General features: G+C 51.2%; 1 protein-coding gene across 2 annotated transcripts; it reads left to right on the top strand.

The window, feature by feature from the left end:
- The first annotated feature begins 1,147 nt into the window (after positions 1-1,147).
- Positions 1,148-16,416, top strand: MLEC (malectin). Of its 2 annotated transcripts, XM_005891486.3 has the most exons (5): positions 1,155-1,524; positions 7,681-7,859; positions 8,864-9,040; positions 9,158-9,215; positions 10,797-16,416. In XM_005891486.3, exons 1-5 carry the CDS (start codon positions 1,317-1,319, stop codon positions 11,024-11,026), a joined length of 852 nt encoding a protein of 283 aa, XP_005891548.2. In that variant the 5' UTR covers positions 1,155-1,316; the 3' UTR covers positions 11,027-16,416. The 2 variants fall into 2 exon arrangements, with proteins under 2 accessions (XP_070242115.1, XP_005891548.2); XM_070386014.1 differs by lacking the exons at positions 8,864-9,040; positions 9,158-9,215 and having other exon boundaries at positions 1,148-1,524.
- Positions 16,417-17,099: the final 683 nt, after the last annotated feature.

Genomic DNA, 17,099 nt, shown 5'->3' with positions numbered 1-17,099 from the left:
CAAAAAGCCCAGTTAAATTTCAGTTTTAGACAAGCAATAAATTATTTTTAGTGTATGTTCATTTATTTGAAATTCAAATTTAACTGTGCTTCCTGTATTTTACCTAAATCTGACAACCCTAGGAGTAGGGTCTCGATAAATATTTGTGGAACAAATGGATAAAGGAGGTTTTGCCTTGGCTCCGCCCTAAACTTGTGGTTTGACCATTTGAGCAATGCTCGGTCCCTCTCTGGGCCCGTTTCTCTGACAGGTGGGAGTTCGGGCAGCGACCACAGCGCAGGGATCGCCAAGGCAGGAGAGCGTGGTGTGAACTGCCAAAGAAAAGGAGGAAGCTAGCGTCACCTCTGTGTGGGACAGTCTGGACCTTCAGACTGGGTACCGCTCTCAAGTCCTTCTGCCGGGGCCGGGGAAGCCCCAGTCCCGCCCCTCCAAGCTGGGGCTAGCCTGAGGCTGTCGCCATGGAGATACGGTAGCCTGGAGCCCCTCCCCGCCAGGCCACGCGTTTCCGCTGCGTTGGAGCCTCCTGATTGGAGGGCCATCTGGACGCTACCACCAGCCCAGAGCCCGCTAAGGGGTGGGGGCGGGATCTTGTCCTCGTGGGACCCTTGCCCTGAAAACCTGTTCATGTGGCCTCTCTAGGGGAGGATGGGTTCTCTGCCTGGCGTGGGGACAAAGGCTGGGTATCAGGTCGGAAGCGTGATCACTGCTTCTCCTACTAGATCTTATGTTCATGCCTCTCCCTGAGAAAGAAAGCGGGGATCGGGAAAGTCGGTAACGCCCCCCTCGAGAGCCTATTCGGCCCCCAAAATCTGGAGCACCGGAAGTGCTGGCGACGTGTCAGTGCGCCCTATCCTAAACCTTCCCCCCTAGGCCACCTTTCCTCTTCAGATACGGGATTCCGGGGCCGCCTCGGCGCTGCACCCCGCCACTTCCGCATTGAACCGCCGCTTCAACCGAACTCCCAGCCTCTGCGCGCGCTCCCTTTCATGCCTGATGGTTGGGCCGACGCCTGAGAGTAGCCACGCCCTCTCCTGCTCCTGGCAGCCAATGGGCGGGCGCCTCCCGGCGGGGTGGTGGGTAATTAATGAGGGCCGGGAGCTGATTGGTTACGGGGTCGTGGCCGGGGGCTGGGCGGTGGGGTAGGTTGTTCCTAAGGTGGGAGGCGGCACCCGTGGCTGAGAAGGAGGCCTGAGAGCGACATGTCCCCGGCGGCTGAGGCACAGCGGCCCGTGGCGCTGTTTTTCTGAGTCTGGGGCGGCCTGGCGGCCGGCTGAGGACAACACTCGGCGGAGGCTGCCCCCGCTGTGAAGGCCGCCATGCTAGGCGCTCGGGCGGTTGAGGGAGCCGCCGTGGCGCTCCTGCGACTGCTGCTTCTGCTGCTGCCGGCTCTCGGCGTGGTCCGCTTGGCGGGGGCCGGGCTGCCCGAGAGCGTGATTTGGGCCGTCAACGCGGGCGGGGAGGCGCATGTGGACGTGCACGGGATCCACTTCCGCAAGGACCCTTTGGAAGGCCGGGTGGGCAGAGGTGAGAGCCCCTCGGCCGAGCCGCGGGATCCCGGGCCTGCCGTGCCGGGCGCAGCGCGCCGAGGGCTGCGGGCCCCGAACCCCTTCCTCGACCCCGGGGCCACGTCTCTGGAGCGAAGTTTCTCTCTACAGTTTCCTCGGGGACCCGATCAGAGCCTAGAGACTGGCACTGGCTCGAAGCAGCCAAGAGCCATCGAGGCAGAGAGTTGGCGAGAAGTTATATTTGGACCTCGCATCTTGTATTTTCTTAACCCCTCACCTCCAACCGCGCTGGGAAAGTAAAGTCGGGGGCGGCCTATTGCCACCTCTAGGCCTCACGGGTTTTTCGGTTTTCGCTGTTCCTAGCCTGGTGGTCAGTTTCTGGTAGATTTCTGCCGACCCAGAAATCGGCCGCTCTCTTTACCCTCTCTGCAGGAGCGGGTCTTGATTCTTAGCCAGAATGGAAAGGAATCTTCGAAGAGGATGGGCCAGGAAAGTTTGATGGTAGCCTCCTCCCCCGCCCCCCCCCCCCCTTTTGGAGCGGGGCATATGTGTGCTTAAAAGTAGAAGCTTTAAGGCCCTTCCCAGAGTGTGGTTATGTCGCCAACCCTACTGCACACGGGGCTGGTGGTGTGTCAGCAGCGTAAGGTCTGAATATTCTGCCTGCCTGTGCGGAGAGCCTACCCCTCAGTGGTCCTGAGAGGTGTGATTCCAGGTTATGGGAAAATTGCTTTTGGCTTAACTGATTGAGCAACAGTAGTTTTGCAAGAGCTGCACAGTTCTCAGTGTGAAAATTGCTGGGGGAGCTAGTTAAAAATACAAATTCTAGACCTGTAGATTAAACCCAGGTTTCTGCACCCTGGGGCTTCTGATGTAGGTCATCTGCAGACCACTCTTTGGGAAAATCTAGACTTTGTTTCTTCTGTTCTTAGGATTGGAAAACAGGTTTAAGAAGGAAGTTCCCCGTTTCATGTGTTGGAAGGAGGTTTATGCTGTCGGCTGGGTTCAGAGGCTGCCAGCTTGGCAACAGGCCATCTCCAGAAAAGTAGGAAACAGACTTTCTCACTCTTTTTTCCACGATGCCCAGATTTGGCTCTTGCTTTTCCTAAAAGGTTTAACTTGGTTCTTTCAACCAAATTAATTGCCCTGGCCTGCTTGGAATTTGTTGTATTGGGGGGTGTTTATTGCTTCCATAGACGTGGGGGTGTTGGGGCACAGAGCAGTTTTCCAAAGCTCCACGTTTGTCTTCAGTTTAGCTCTGGAATTTATTTAGCCCTGGCATGTAGGTCTCAGTAGCCTGGGTTCAGCTGAGTCAGGGCCCTGGTCTTCAGCAGCCATCACAGCAGCCAAAGGCAGACTTAATAGCAGGAGGTGGTTGTTATCTTCAGCCTGGACCCTTCCTCTTTCTTCATGGGTGTGGGCAGGGCGGAAGAAGCCCTTGAGGAAATTAGAGACCGTTTGTGGACTTCGCCTCTAGAGATAGCTGTGGTGAGGCCATGTACAGATGGTTCCTTTTCAATTAACAAATTCCAGGCTTTTCCTAGGTGACCTTATTCTCTTTGGTCCCTAGTGGGGAGGAGGGAGCTGAGAGCACACAGGTTTAGTCCCCAGCTACTTTACTTCCCTTATTCAGAAATCCTGGTTTTCATTTGCTGGTACCAGTGGGTTTGTTTTTTTTTTTTTTTTTGAGTCTGATCAGCAGTCAGTCAGGCTGTCTCTCCTTAGGTTACTGGATCATAGTTGCAGTGCCTTTGGAAGAATTTATTGTAGCAGGTAAAATTGTGCAACTTACCATATTACGAAAGCTCACTTGTTCTGGAATCCTGGCTGGAACCCTGGCACTCTAAATGGAGGTTCCCTGCTCCACACTGGTAGTCCACTTGGGTATGAATTGCAGCAGTGTTAAGGGTTGAATGAGGGTGGAGGCTGGTTGTCAGCCTTTAGGTTGATGTAGCTTGAGCCAGCCAGTTGCGACGTTGCACTTGGAGGGCTCCTGAGAGCAGCATTTTGCTGGCTGTAGGTCGGGCTGAGAAGTGATTAGTCTTTCTCTCTCGGAAAGCAGCTCTTTAGATTCTTTCTGTGCAGGGGAGTCAGTACCACGAAGGGAAGTGCAGCTGCTCCTTCTGTTTGGATAAGGGTGTGCCAAGTATTTGGAGACCCTTGCTCCCCACCCCCCGAACCCTGCTGCTATTTACACTAATTTCCTTTGGAGCTGAACGTCTTTATTTTCCATACGCCCGTGATGTTTTCAGCACCCAAGGAAAGTCCATTTTTGTGTTTAATGAATTCAGATGTTTGTTGCCAAGTTAATCCAGATAAGAGTTTGGCCTGCTTTTGAACTTGCTGTCTCTCTATAGTGTCTTTGTAGTTTGGCATTCTCGGAAACTGTGAGTGGCCCAAGGCACCTAGTGGGTTTTGCTTTCAAAGGCACTTCACATTGTGTATTGAATTTCATTTCTGCCTTGAGGATAGCTAGGGCTCATGGAAGATGCTGACAGCCTGGGAAAGGCTTTTTTCACCTGTGTGCTTCAGCAGACAGAGGTACCACTATGGAGAGTGATTCAGAAGCTTTCTGTGTGGGATTCTGGCGTGCTCTGCATCCCAGGTTCTTCGTAACTTGCTCTTTGTGGGTTCTTCTGGACTCTGATGGAAAAGACTTGGTTATTTGGCCTGAAGGCATAGAGATTGGCTCGGTTTTAGGAAAAAGGCTATTTCTTCTTCATAGAAAGATGCCCGCTAGTTATTTGTACGGCCTTGATGAATTTGCGTTCCCTCTCTGAACCTTGTTTTCCTTCATAAAACTTGTCATGCTTTAGGAATCAGTGACATGAGTCTGAAAATTCTGTCCAGAGTAGGTTCAAGTGTCTGTCTTTTTCTTTGCTTGAAGATCTTTTACAAGGAATTACAAGTGGAGCAGAATATGGCTCTGGAGGGGAAAAAGCTGGCCAGGGGTCTGAGCCCATCAGATTACTAATTCTCTAGGACCTAAGGAAGACCCTGCAGGGGCTTCCCTGGTGGCAGTGGTAAGGAATCCGCCTGCTAATGCAGGAGATGCAGGTTTGATTACTGGATCGGGAAGATCCCCTGGAGAAGGAAATGGCAACCCACTCCAGTATTCTTGCCTGGGAAATTCCATGGACAGAGGAACCCAGTGGGCTACAGTCCATGAGGTTGCAAAAGATTCAGACAGGACTGAGCAATTAAAGAACAACAAAGAAGATTCTTCCCTTTTGGCTGGGGAAGGATCTGGCTTTGGGGAAATAAGAGCTTGAAAGATAATGTGAGAGAGACACTGGTACTTCTGATTTGCTTAAGGCCAAGGGATTTGTTTAAAATTCTCTTCTTATACTGCTTTCTTGGTGGCTCAGACGGTTAAGAATCTGCCTGCAGTGCAAAGACTTGGGTTCGATCCCTGGGTTGGGAAGATCCCCTGGAGAAGGGAATGCAACCCACTCCAGTATTCTTGCCTGGAGAATCCCATGGACAGAGGAACCTGGCGGGCTACAGTCTGGGGTCACAAAGAGTCAGACATGATTGAATGACTAGCACTTTAATATACTGCTACATAAGAGGCCAATTTCATTTGCAGGCCCTCCTAGGAGCAGTTCACTAGCAGAGAATTTAGGTAGATGGTACCCTGTTTTCCAGATGAAAAAACGCCTAGAGACAACAACATGTTCTACATCACATAGTAGGTAGCAGAGCCAGGATTCAAATCCAGGCCCATCTTCCCCTCAAACCTGGACTGAGTTTTTCAAGTAGCCTGGTGACTCTATTGTCTAGAGCTAAGAAGCTGTGGACAGAGTGTGGACCCTCTGGCCCCGTTCCATCTTTGGTTAACCGTCTGACCTCTGTCGGGCTAACTCGAAATTCTAATTCCAGCTGCCATTGTATGTTCCCCGTGTTCACTTCACTGTTAAGGTAGCCATGAAGGCATAAAGGCTCGGAGGGGAAGGGGAAGTTGCTATTGTCTCTCTTGAGACTTGGGCAAATTCAGCTTTGCATGTGGGAAATTTCGTGGGCAAGCCACTTGGAAAAGCTTTTAAAGGTAATTCCAAGGTTGTTGAGTAGTTTTTTGCTGAGTTTTCTTAGCTGTGAGACTGAGACTGCCACAGATTATGTTACCGTCAGTTTCTCACTTTTTCCATGCCAGAAGGGGGGAAAATAGATTCTCCACACATGCATAACATTTTCTGTGTCTCCGAAAAGCAAATCGAGTGACCATTCCAAATTTGTAAGGATCACGGTCTTTGTGAAAGAGGGAGATTCTTAGAACTCATTTGGAAGAGGATCGGCAATCTTTATATCTTTATAGGTTTGTGGTCTGAGCCTGGGGGTTGTATCTGGGGCAGTTGGCAGCACATCCTTTGTAGAGCTACTCAGCACCCCAGCCCCTTTGATTTTTCAAGGAGAAATAGGAAGAAAAAATGTCTGGAGACAAAAGTGCAATGAGTTTCCTGTTCATTGTCTCATCAGTCCATCTGATCTGGCTGCTATTCACTTACAGGAACTGTTAACAGTTCTGTTTATTTTTCTGGAAGGCTTGACCTCAGCCACTGGATCTTCTAGTTACTCTCTTACCTCCTGTGGAGATAAAAGATCCTGTCTCTTGGATTCTCGGAAGATAAAGCTGCCAGAGTGACCGCTCTCAAACATCACCCTGGGGATCCAGGTGCCAGATGTCTTCAGAGCCACCATGTGAAACTGGAAGGTGGTCTTGACATCTTAGCTCCAAGACTCCTCCTCCCAGGTGGAGGAGAGACTAGGCCCGTGTACCAAAATCACTGCTGAGTCTGTGGTTTGGAAAGTAGATGGATAGAGCTCTGGAAGGCATAGTGTTCACCTCTTGGCCCTGAGTGTGGAAGCATATTTGAGGAAGGACCCGGGTTAGTTTGTTGTGTGGGAGAAAGAAAAACATACACAGAGTCATAGCTGAGGGCAGTAGAGGATTTTGGCTCTTCTGATACCCACCCACAAAAAACAACTTTTTACTCTGCCTTCTTCCTCATCTGTTTAAAATGGGAAAGGTGGCTCAGTGGTAAAGAATCAGCCCACCAGTGGAGAAGCAGTTTCAATCCCTGGGTTGGGAAGATCCTCTGGGGGAGGAAATGGCAACCCACTCCAGTATTGTTAGCTGGACAGAGGAGCCTGGTGGGCTAGAGTCCGTGGGGTCGCAAAGAGTCAGACACGACTGAGTGACTGAGCACGCACATGCACACATTCCTCATCTGTCCCAAATGGGGAAGGTGGCTCCTTCTGGAGCTGGGAATCTGAGGCCAGAGGTGCAACAGGACCGTGGACCATTTTCCTTCCCTGCTAGGATGGCTCTCCTGTGGAGAGGAGCATGTGACTTGACTACGCTGCGGGCACCTCCTTTGTTGCCATTTGTTTGTTCAGTGGATCACACTGAGCGCGCTGATGAACGTGCCCAGGACGACGTTATGTCCTGGGGATACAGCGGGAATCTTGTTTCTTCTTTCAGTTTGTCTGGGGGAATGTTTGAGACCACGGGTGAGGTTGAGTTCGTGAGTCTGTGGGAAGTAAGGTGTTAGACCCAGAGGAAATTAGAGAGCATCACATCCTCTTTCTAACGACCTTGTTGCTTTTGACCAGCCCTGGAACTTTTTGAATGAAAACGTTGTAAAAAGCAACGAAAGCTGGTTTCTTATTTGCAGTAAAGACAATGAAGAATGACTTTCCTAACAGATATCCTGTTTTTTTTTTTTTTACTTAGACTGAGCTCTTCCAAATGAGGAAAAAAAATTCTTTGAACTTAATCATCTTGCAGTGTTCCTGGCCATCCTCCTGCTTTTACGAGGTTTCTCTGAAGCCCAGCAGCTGTAGGGCAGTGCTTTGTTGTAATAATGAGTTAGACTTGTTCCATTCCCATCACTCTGAATATGGCTGGGGAAAAGTCAATTTCATGAATGTTTGAAAGTTTTGCTGTGAGGGTGATGGGAGCTTGTTGGGGTGATTTCTGTGTTGGTTTCTTTCATTTTACTCTTCCTTGGTAACAGCTCCCTGACTCCTGCCTTTGTGGCTGGTCTCTTTGGAGCCAGGTGCAATGGGGGAGGGTTATTAGCTTTGCCCGGGGAAACGCCCCTGGCCATTCTGGGGTCTCCAGTCTGCTTTTGTGTTTGGCCTCTGATGTGGTTTCTCTTGTATCTTTTGTCGCCAGCCTCTGACTATGGCATGAAGCTACCAATCCTGCGTTCCAACCCGGAGGACCAGATCCTATATCAGACAGAGCGGTACAACGAGGAGACCTTTGGCTACGAAGTGCCCATCAAGGAGGAGGGGGACTACGTGCTGGTGCTGAAGTTTGCTGAGGTCTACTTCGCGCAGTCCCAGCAGAAGGTGAGGCGGCTCAGGCCCCCACTTGACCAGTGGGACCCCGCCACTCTGGGAGAAAGCTCCCAGAGAATGTAGGTGCTTAGGAGAGAGGAATAATTGACGTTTGAGGAAAAGCTGGGTTTTCTTTTTAAGGTCACGCCATGTGGCTTGTGGGATCTCAGTTCCCTGACCAAGGACTGAACCCCAGTGAAAGCCCGGAATCCTAATGACTAGGCCACCAGGGAACTCCCAAAGCTGCATTATTCCTCTTGCCCAGCTGTGTCCCGTAACCACGAGGCTGCATTTGCCTCGTGGTTGACAGAAGGTACCTGTGACAGAAAGAACCTGATGCTAGGAAAGATTGAGGGAGGAAAAGGGGACAGAGGATGAGATGGTTGGATGGCATCACCGATGCGATGGACATGAATTTGAACAAACTCCGGGAGTTGGTGATAGACAGGGAAGCCTGGCGTGCTGCAGTCCATGGGGTTGCAAAGAGTCAGACACGAGTGAGTGACTGAACTGAACTGACAGAAGGCAATGCCAGAATCCTAGATCTTAGCAATTAACTAATCTTCTTAAGGTCCTCCTGGTTATAACCTCTCCCTTCTTGGTTGTCTGCACCTTCTTGTTTTTCACTGTGATATTTTCCTGTCCCTTCTTCTGACTTTCCTTCTTTCTGCCTTGAGTTTTTTGTTTGCACTCTTTGTTCCCAGTTAGCAACCTTGACAGTGAAGGAATGTGCCTTTGGTTTGGCTCAGGTAAAGGTCTCTAGCCACCCTGAAGTCTATCCAGCCCTGCCTGTCATTCCTTAAATTACTTTTGAACTTGAAGCCCAGGCAGGTGCCTAATGTCCAGCTGCTGAAGGAGTGTGAAGCAGATGGTTTTTTGTTTGTTTTGGCTGTGTCGAGTGGCATGGAGAACCTGCCCTACCAGGGGTCGAACCTGCAACCCGTACGTTAGAAGCACAGAGCCTTAAAGTCTGAAGCAGGTGGTTTTGACACTGTCTGCTTGTCTCATCTTGGCAGGTGTTTGACGTGCGGTTGAACGGCCACGTGGTGGTGAAGGACCTGGATATCTTTGATCGTGTAGGGCACAGTACTGCCCATGATGAGATCATCCCGATGAGCATCCGGAAGGGGAAGCTGAGCGTCCAGGGCGAGGTGTCCACCTTCACAGGCAAACTCTACATCGAATTTGTCAAGGTAACGCTCCTCCTCTGTCCCCTTTCAGCCAAGGACGAGCTCAAAAGGATGGGTGCCAGGGGCAGCGGGGAGCTATTTGCTGCTGTGTGGCGGTAACCGCTGTTTCCCTTATTTTAGGGATACTATGACAACCCCAAAGTCTGTGCACTCTACATCATGGCTGGGACAGTGGATGGTAAGTTGTGTTTCTGGTCTGCTTTTTTTTTTTTTTAATTATTTATTTTTGGCTATGCCGGCTCTTCATTGCGGTGAGGGCTTTTCTCTAGTTGGGGCAAGCGGAGGCTCCTCTCTAGTTGTGGTATGCAGGCTCCTCATTGTGGTGGCTTCTCTTTTATGGAGCACGGTCTTAGGTACTCAGGCTTCAGCAGTTGCTCCCCAGGTGGACTCAGTAGCTGTGGCTCCTGGGCTCTAGGGCGCAGGCTCAGTAGCTGTGGCTCCTGGGCTCTAGGGTGCAGGCTCAGTAACTGTGGCTCCTGGGCTCTAGGGCGCAGGCTCAGTAGCTGTAGCTCCTGGGCTCTAGGGCGCAGGCTCAGTAGCTGTGGCTCAGGGGCTTAGTTGTCCCCAGCACCTGGGATCTTCCTGGACCAGGAATCAAACCCATGTCTCCTGCATCGGCAGGTAGATTCTCTACACTGAGCCGCCTGGGCAGCTCCTCTGATCTGCTTTTTGACGTGAGCTGAAGGATATGATTGAGGGAACCGCTAGGGGTGATTTAGCTGATCACTATTCTGAAACCCCTAACACTTAAAGCCTTAATATGAGGAACCCGGAGTCAGGTGGCCCAGGCTGAAGTGTAGCAAGCACGGTGCTAGCCCTAAGCTTTGCAGCAGGGTCTGTGTTCAGATCTTCCTGTCACCATTTAATCAGTGAGTTGGTTTTAGACAAAAATCCTTTTAACTGCTCTGTAAATCAGGACTGGGTGTGCCCTGACCCTTGTAGTCATTTGGAATTGCCTAAACCTTACTCTTATTCTGTTTCTTTGACTTCTGTGAATGAGGTGCGGGGCAGGTAGATAGAAAGAGGAAAAAGGCAGAGGAAGGGCCCTGAGTGGTGTGCTCTAAGAGCACACTGTTGCTGGGCTGCACTTAGCAGAAGTTCACTTAATGTCTCCTTGTTCTGGGATCCAGCCCAAAAGTCCATCTCTTTCTTGGGGTTGAAGGTCCTGGCTGCCAGCTTTCCCAGGCCGGTTTTTGCAGAGAAGGCATCTGTCTCAGTGACTTTGCTCCCCCATCCCACCTCCATGCCTTTCCCCACCTCATCTGGAGGCACATCCCAGAGGATGTCTTACTCCCAGACTGATGGGTAAACAGAATCCCTTGGGAGGGGACAGTGAACAGAGGGGGAGGGTGTGCGGAGAACCCAGAACTCCGTGGATCAGCTTTTCCTCGGTTGCTGTGTGCATCAGAAGGGAATGTGGGGTTGGAGGAGGGAGAAGGAGAGATTTGAAAAGGTTAAGCTTGGGATGTTGGGTCACTGTCCTCATCCAGTCTGGTTCTCCCCAGGCTCTAAAGAAGTAGGACAGGGAAGGGAGACAGGGAGTCTCTCAGGGTGCAAGACTTCTACTCCGTTTTAGTTAAATCTCAGGAAGACCCATGTTTGCAGCCATCTGCTGTTCTCCAGGCTGGGAACTGTGGCTGCTCCTTCCTGTGGATCCTGCTTTAGGTCATAGGGTCTCTTGTGGCTCATTTACTTCCCTTAAGGGCCTCATTTAAATGCCGTGAGTCTTACTTAAAAGGTGTTCTTGTTCTCGTGTCAGATGTGCCAAAGCTGCAGCCTCATCCAGGACTGGAAAAGAAAGAAGAAGAGGAGGAGGAAGAAGAATACGATGAAGGGTCTAATCTCAAGAGACAGACCAATAAGAACCGAGTGCAGTCGGGCCCCCGCACGCCCAACCCCTACGCCTCGGACAACAGCAGCCTCATGTTTCCCATCCTGGTGGCCTTCGGAGTCTTCATTCCAACCCTCTTCTGCCTCTGCCGGTTGTGAGAACCGATCACCATCCTGAACAGGTGGAGGGGTGTGGGAAAGAAACCGAACGTGTTGGTTTGGGTTTCTGTATTTTTTATAGTGATTAACAAAAACGTGAGAAAACACACACACACACACACACACACACAATTAAAGGAGATGAAAAGAGGCAGAGTGACTAGAGAGCAGCCCTCATCCACCACCTGGTCCCAGACCTGCTCTAGTCCTCATCCTCTCCCTGGGGCAGCCCCCAGCTGTCTCTTTCCTCTCTCGGGTACGTAGGGTAAACTCGATCCCACCTGGCCAAGGGTCTTCGTCCAGTGGAAGGAACTCTGAACTCAGAGCTGACCTGGTTCCTTTTCTTAGGTTAGAAATTAACAGCAGGCAAATACGATCTTCTTACTCCAGAAGACCAGCGCTGGGAGTTGGGTATGTTCTGAAGTGACGTCCAGAGAAGTTTTCAGATGTCCTGGGATTCCAAGTGGGTGTGTGGTCTGTGTGTGTGTGTGAAGGTGTATAATTTGTATGATAAGACAAAAATGGAAGGGGGATTCAAAAGAGGAAAAGTTAATACTTCCTTACATGGAAGCCTGTCTGGTTTTAGCCCAGTGACGGTTCCACCTTAAGTGTTTGAGCTTTGTCATCGCTTTTCTCCTTGACACGCGCCAGTTAGAGGACTGTCTGGTATCCAAGGCGATTCGTTTCTATCAGGTCCTCGAGTTGCCTATGACTTCTTACCACAGCAGATCATTTTGATTTCAGTGCCTGTTGGGGATTTGATTTCCTCTCTCTCTCTTATTTTTCTGAACCTGGCTCATTTGGAAATCTCTTCTCGCTCTCTCTCAACCATCCTGCTAAGTTATTGCCAAGAAGGGAAGGAGACATTGGGGATCTGGAGTTCCCTCTGCTTGAATGTCTTCTCCTCCACCACCTCACCTTACTGGTACCTCCCTCCCTGGATCTCTGAGCCAGCAGCCAGGAGGACCTGACCGAGCAGCTCTTTTACTGGCCCCTTTGTAGGGGCTTGCTGCCAGGGGACACAGAGGCTTTCCAGCCTGCAGACACAGAACACTTGACCTTAAAAGTCTCTTCTGGTCTTTGGATTGGAAAAGGCTTACGTTAGCATAACTTAAGAGCAACCTCAGAGACCTGAGCCCTACTAAGTGACTGACCACTGTTGAGAGTATCTAGTATCCGACGTTCATTGATTCCCTCCTCGTCCTACGTCATGGTTCAGCCAGTTTTGGCTTAAGGCTAGAGCTGCCCCAAGGAGCTAGAATAATTGTATCTGGCCCAGTGACGCCTCTCACTGACCTTAAGAGTGCGCCCTTATGACCTTTCATTTCCCCTGTCCAGGTCACTGCCAAGTTCTTGGTGTGATGGGGCAGGAAGGTTAACAGGCAGCCCTAGGCCTGGCAGCCCCGGATATGTCTGTCTTGAATTCCCTGCGAAAATTTTCTGAGGGAAGTGAGGCTCCCCTGTTGCCCACCTTTCTGATCCCAGTCAGCCTTTTCCCCATTAGCGGAGCACTGAGCTGGGACCCAGGCAAGCTACAAGGAGTTTTGTGGATGGAGAGCCACAGGATGAGCCGCTGCTGGGGCTGGAACAGCACAGACTCTCAGGCCAGGCCCATCTTTAGAACCTGTTGAATTTTGAGGGTTTTTTTTGTTTCTGGTTTCCAAGAGCTCTGCATATTTGAACTGGTAGTTTTGGGACAAAGGAAGTAGCCCCTGGGCTCCCATCCTGGGTTTTGGGTTCTGACCGAAGTTACTCCAGGTCCGCCTTTTAGTCCTTCGAGAGAGTCAAAGCCCTTCATTTCAGTTGTGACTTAGATGTCCGTCCTCGGGCAAGAGTCAGGCAGCCGGGTGGCTGCGGCCTGAAGCTATGACTAGAGGCGCACTTGGAGTGCATCACAAAGCCTCCTGCATTTCGCAGGGACGTCCTGAAGCCTCTGTCCTGGGGACCGCCTGCCTGGGGCAGTGGGCGTCCCGACGGTCACTCAGGCTTCTGACGGTGGCTTGGATTCCCGTCCCATCGCCGCTCTCCTGAGGCCACTGCCCACGCCACGGGGTAAACAGGATGCGGGAGGGCTTGCGGCCGCCATCTTGCCTTGTCCATTCATTTGCTGGGTCTCTCTGAGGAAGGAGGGCTCCCCGCCTCCTCACCTCAACCCTTCCCTCCAGTGACTCAGAGTCTCAGAAGGAAACCCTGACTCCTGGGGCCATTTCCTCACGGTACTGTAAGCCAAGCAGCCTCGCTTCTGCCTCTGTTTCCCAGCCCACCCTTTCCCTGAGCTCAGGGACAGGGATGGGCGCTTTCCTTTTTGGTCGTGTCTGAAAGGAAGGAACAGCTTTCTGTGGCTCATAAAAGCTAAAGGGGAAGTGAGGAAACAGGAAGAAGTATGGCAGGGGCGGGGGTCAAGTACCCTGTAGCCAAGCCCACCCAGCTCTCAAAGCCGCCCAGGGCTGGTCACGGTTGGCTTGGGATGCTGAACTTGAAAGCTTTTTGGTTTGTTTGTTTTTTTTTTGCTCCTTCAAGATGTTATAGGTACATGAAGTTTAGGTTAAAGGGGTGGGAACGGGGTACTGTTTATTTTTATTTTTTGTATTGTGCGCGTCAAGAATTACTCTGTTGTTTATCCTTTGCTCTTTGCACTGTTTGTCCCTGTGTCTGTGTCTTGAGCTGGTGCTAGGGCTGAGAGTCTGCGCGGTAGGGGAGTTGCTGGCTGGGGTTGGGGAGGTGAGAAGTCAGGCCTGTTAGGGGTGGGAAAGGAAAGACCTCGACTCTTCTCTACGGGATCCACACTCTGTCCGAGCTTCTGAGATCCTCCTCAGCCCAGCTGGCCAAAGCCAAGAGCAAACGCTAACTGAGATGAAACTCCTGGTGCCAGAAGTGTGGCTCAGGTCCAGTTTCCAGTTGGACCAGGCACAGATGTCCGTGGGAGGTGGGCTGAGTCTGCAGTGTTGCCCTGATTGGGGTCAGAGACCAGCTGGCCTCCAGTCAGACTTTTAGGGGGCTTCACTCAACCCTGATGGGAACATCATGCCAGGAAACAATCTGTGGGACCCAGGTACCCTAAACCAAATATGTTGTTCTGGGGGGAAAAAACAAAACAGAAAAAAACCTGTATGATCGAGAAGAAGCTGCTCAATGTTTACCTTGCGTTTTGGCGACTTGAAAGATGGTTCTCTTTGTTTCAGTGGTGTTAGACTCGCAGGAGGACCACAGGGCCTGTGGGCCCACCTGTCGCTTGGAGAGTGTGATCTTGTTTTCCCGTTCCCACCGTTTGCCTAAGAGATACTGGCCCAAAATTGGAGGATCATATTAGAAGTCACTTAGGCTTTGAAGAGATGGGGTAAAGTTTGAGTTACGTTACCCGCCCCCTTTCTGTGCCTGGGGACTGTTTAATCCAGTTTTAGAATCGCGTTGTGACTTCTTTTCTTTTTGGAGAAGCTTCTGTTTTAAGGAATTTCTCGCCCTTCGCATCCTGCTTCTGCGCTCTCCTGGGAAAGCCTGGCCGTGGCTTCTAGGATCTGAGTTGAACTTCGGAAAGCAGCAGCAGTATTTTCCCTTTCCTAGCTCTTACGCTCCTTTTCCTAGAAACGGGCTCACCTTGGGAAGCCCAGGGGGAGAATCAGTAGGTTCTCCACCCTCCCTGGGGGTTGGGGAAAGACCCAGCCGGTCAGCACAGTGCCTTTTCCTCTCCTGCTCTGAGCCAGGATGGGTGTTCCCACAAGATTCAGGTCTGGGCAGGGGGTCTCACTGTTCCTGCCGTGGGGCTGCCTCCCCGTCCCTTCTCTCCCTTCCCCTTTGCTGGCTGGCTCTGACCTAGTCCAAGTGTCTTCTTGCCTCGGGGAGCCTTAATGGCATCAAGTGGCAACATATAATGCTATCCTCCACGCCTCTCCAAAAAGACTTAGAAGAGCAGGTGAGCTTTCCAGAATGAGAGACTAATAAGAGATACTCCTGTGTCACAAAAACAAGGTGGGGAGGGAGGGTAAGCTTAGGGCCTCCTGCTGTGACCCTGGGGAAGGAGCCTAAGGGATGGTGCAGAAGTAGAACCAGAGACACCTGGGATCCGTTCAGAAACCAGAAAAGGAATCTGCTCCTCTTCTGTGGGAAGAGACGATTAGGGATGAAAGAGCTCTAAGAAAATTGCAAAGAAGCCTTATCGTTCAAGCTTCAGAGAGATTGGAGTCGTTTCTCCCTTTCAGCCCGAGCTAGGGCTCCTTCTGTATTTAGACCTCTCCTGGGGCAAGAGGGCTAGATTTCCCCGTTTTGTTACAAGACTAGGTTGGCACCAATGGGTCCACTGCCCGGCGAGGGTGGTTTCTTCTCTGTTACGTGGGTGGCTCACTGCCGATCTGGTGTGTCCTTGCCTAGCAGCCTTTGGCTAGCTGGCTTTCAGCTGCCAGACCATTTGGATGAGGGCTGGCAATTTGGGGCCTGGCTGGGTTGGCAGGGAAAGAGCAAGATGGATCTCTTGGGACGGGTTCCCTGCTCCTGCCCCGCACCCCCCCCCCGCCCCAGGAGTATAAAAACAAGGAGCCAGGATGGTGCTGGCAGCCAGGGAAACAGTAGTGCCTGTTGGAGTTGGCAGAGAGGCCCTTGGCACCTCTTGCATCCAGGCAGTCTTGTGAGATGGGGGCACGCAGCACCAGGAAAAGCAGGACTCCATTCTCACCTCTATTTTGAGCTTCGGGCCTTTATTTCAGTACAAGGAAAATCAACAACAATCTGAAGTGCGCTTTCCGTCCTTTCAAAGGACAACTGTCAGGAAAGGAGGGCTGAGTTGTCAGGTGGGAGAGGGGAGTTTGCAGGGCCAGGTGGGAGGACAGACCGGGGAATGAGACACCCTTGACTCCTCTCTTCCCTGCTGCGTCGTGATCCGGGGAATGAAAAGAAATTGGACCCTGGATCAGTCCCCTCCGAGGATTTTCCTTCCCCCAAGCTCTCCCATGCTTGGACCAGCTGTCCCTTCAGAGCTCAGGGCAGCCTCTTCAACTGTCATCGGCCTAAGCTGGGCTTGTTAGGACACCAGCCTGCCCCTCTTGGTCGGTCGATTCTGTACCAAGTGCTGGAGCCACAGTGTCCAGTTCATGGTAGCCCTTGTAGCTCCTATTCTAGAAGCCCATCCTCTCCCTGCGGAGGCCAAACCTGCTCTGTCTGTAGCCACAACATGCATTTATAGCAACACAGCGGGGTGTGACTGAGGAGCTTTGAACCTGGCTGGCCCGGGAAAGCTGCCGGGGTGCACAGAGCTGTCTTTCCTTCCGGGCTCTCTCCATCTGCCCTACCCCTCCCATGCCCCCACCCAACTCCCACCAAAAAGTGGAAAAAAAAAAAAAAAATCAGAATGTTTTTCACTGTCCATTGCTTTGTGTTTTAATAAACAATTTGCAGTGACACTCAGTGTTGGGATTGAGTTTGAACTTGATCGCAAAGAAGTGAGGTGGAGACCCAGGGGTTCTCTTGGCTGCAAAGGGTTCTCCCATGATGTGTCAGGGAGCTTTCTTTTCACCAGGATGTTTGGCTAAGGGAACGAAGTTTTGTGAAATGCCGCTGGGCCTTTTCAACTGGCAGCAGCTCTCTCAAGGAAAAATAAACAATTATTTTGTTTTGTTTCCACTTTCACTGGAACACCAGGCCGGGACTCTCATTTCCAAGACACACTGAGCCCGTTGCTGCTTCCCCTCCGGTTTTCCCCTCAGCTTCCACAATAACCTGTGGACAGACTCGGCCATGAGATGGTTTTCTCTGCTTTCTCCTCTTCTAGTGTGCTGTCGGTGTTGATAAGCTCAGAAACACGAAGCTCAGAAAACTTCAGAAATTTACCCCAGACTAGCCAGTAAATGGTCAAGCCAGGATTCAAACCCAGTCTGTCTGGCTGGAAAGCCCATGATCTTGCTAAGGCTATAGCAATAATCATTACAGATACCTTTGACTGAGCCTTTGAAATGGGCCTGGCAGGAAGGCCCAGCACTTCCACAGACGTTAATCTGTTTAATCTTTAACAAACGAGTTGGTATTCACCTTTAAGAGGTGAAGTGACTTGCTGAAGGTCACAAAGCCAGCAAAAGGCAGGGCTGAG

The sequence above is a fragment of the Bos mutus genome, chromosome 17 (genome assembly GCF_027580195.1).
Source record: "Bos mutus isolate GX-2022 chromosome 17, NWIPB_WYAK_1.1, whole genome shotgun sequence".
Lineage (NCBI taxonomy): Eukaryota > Metazoa > Chordata > Mammalia > Artiodactyla > Bovidae > Bos > Bos mutus.
This window is presented reverse-complemented; position numbering and strand designations above follow the sequence as displayed.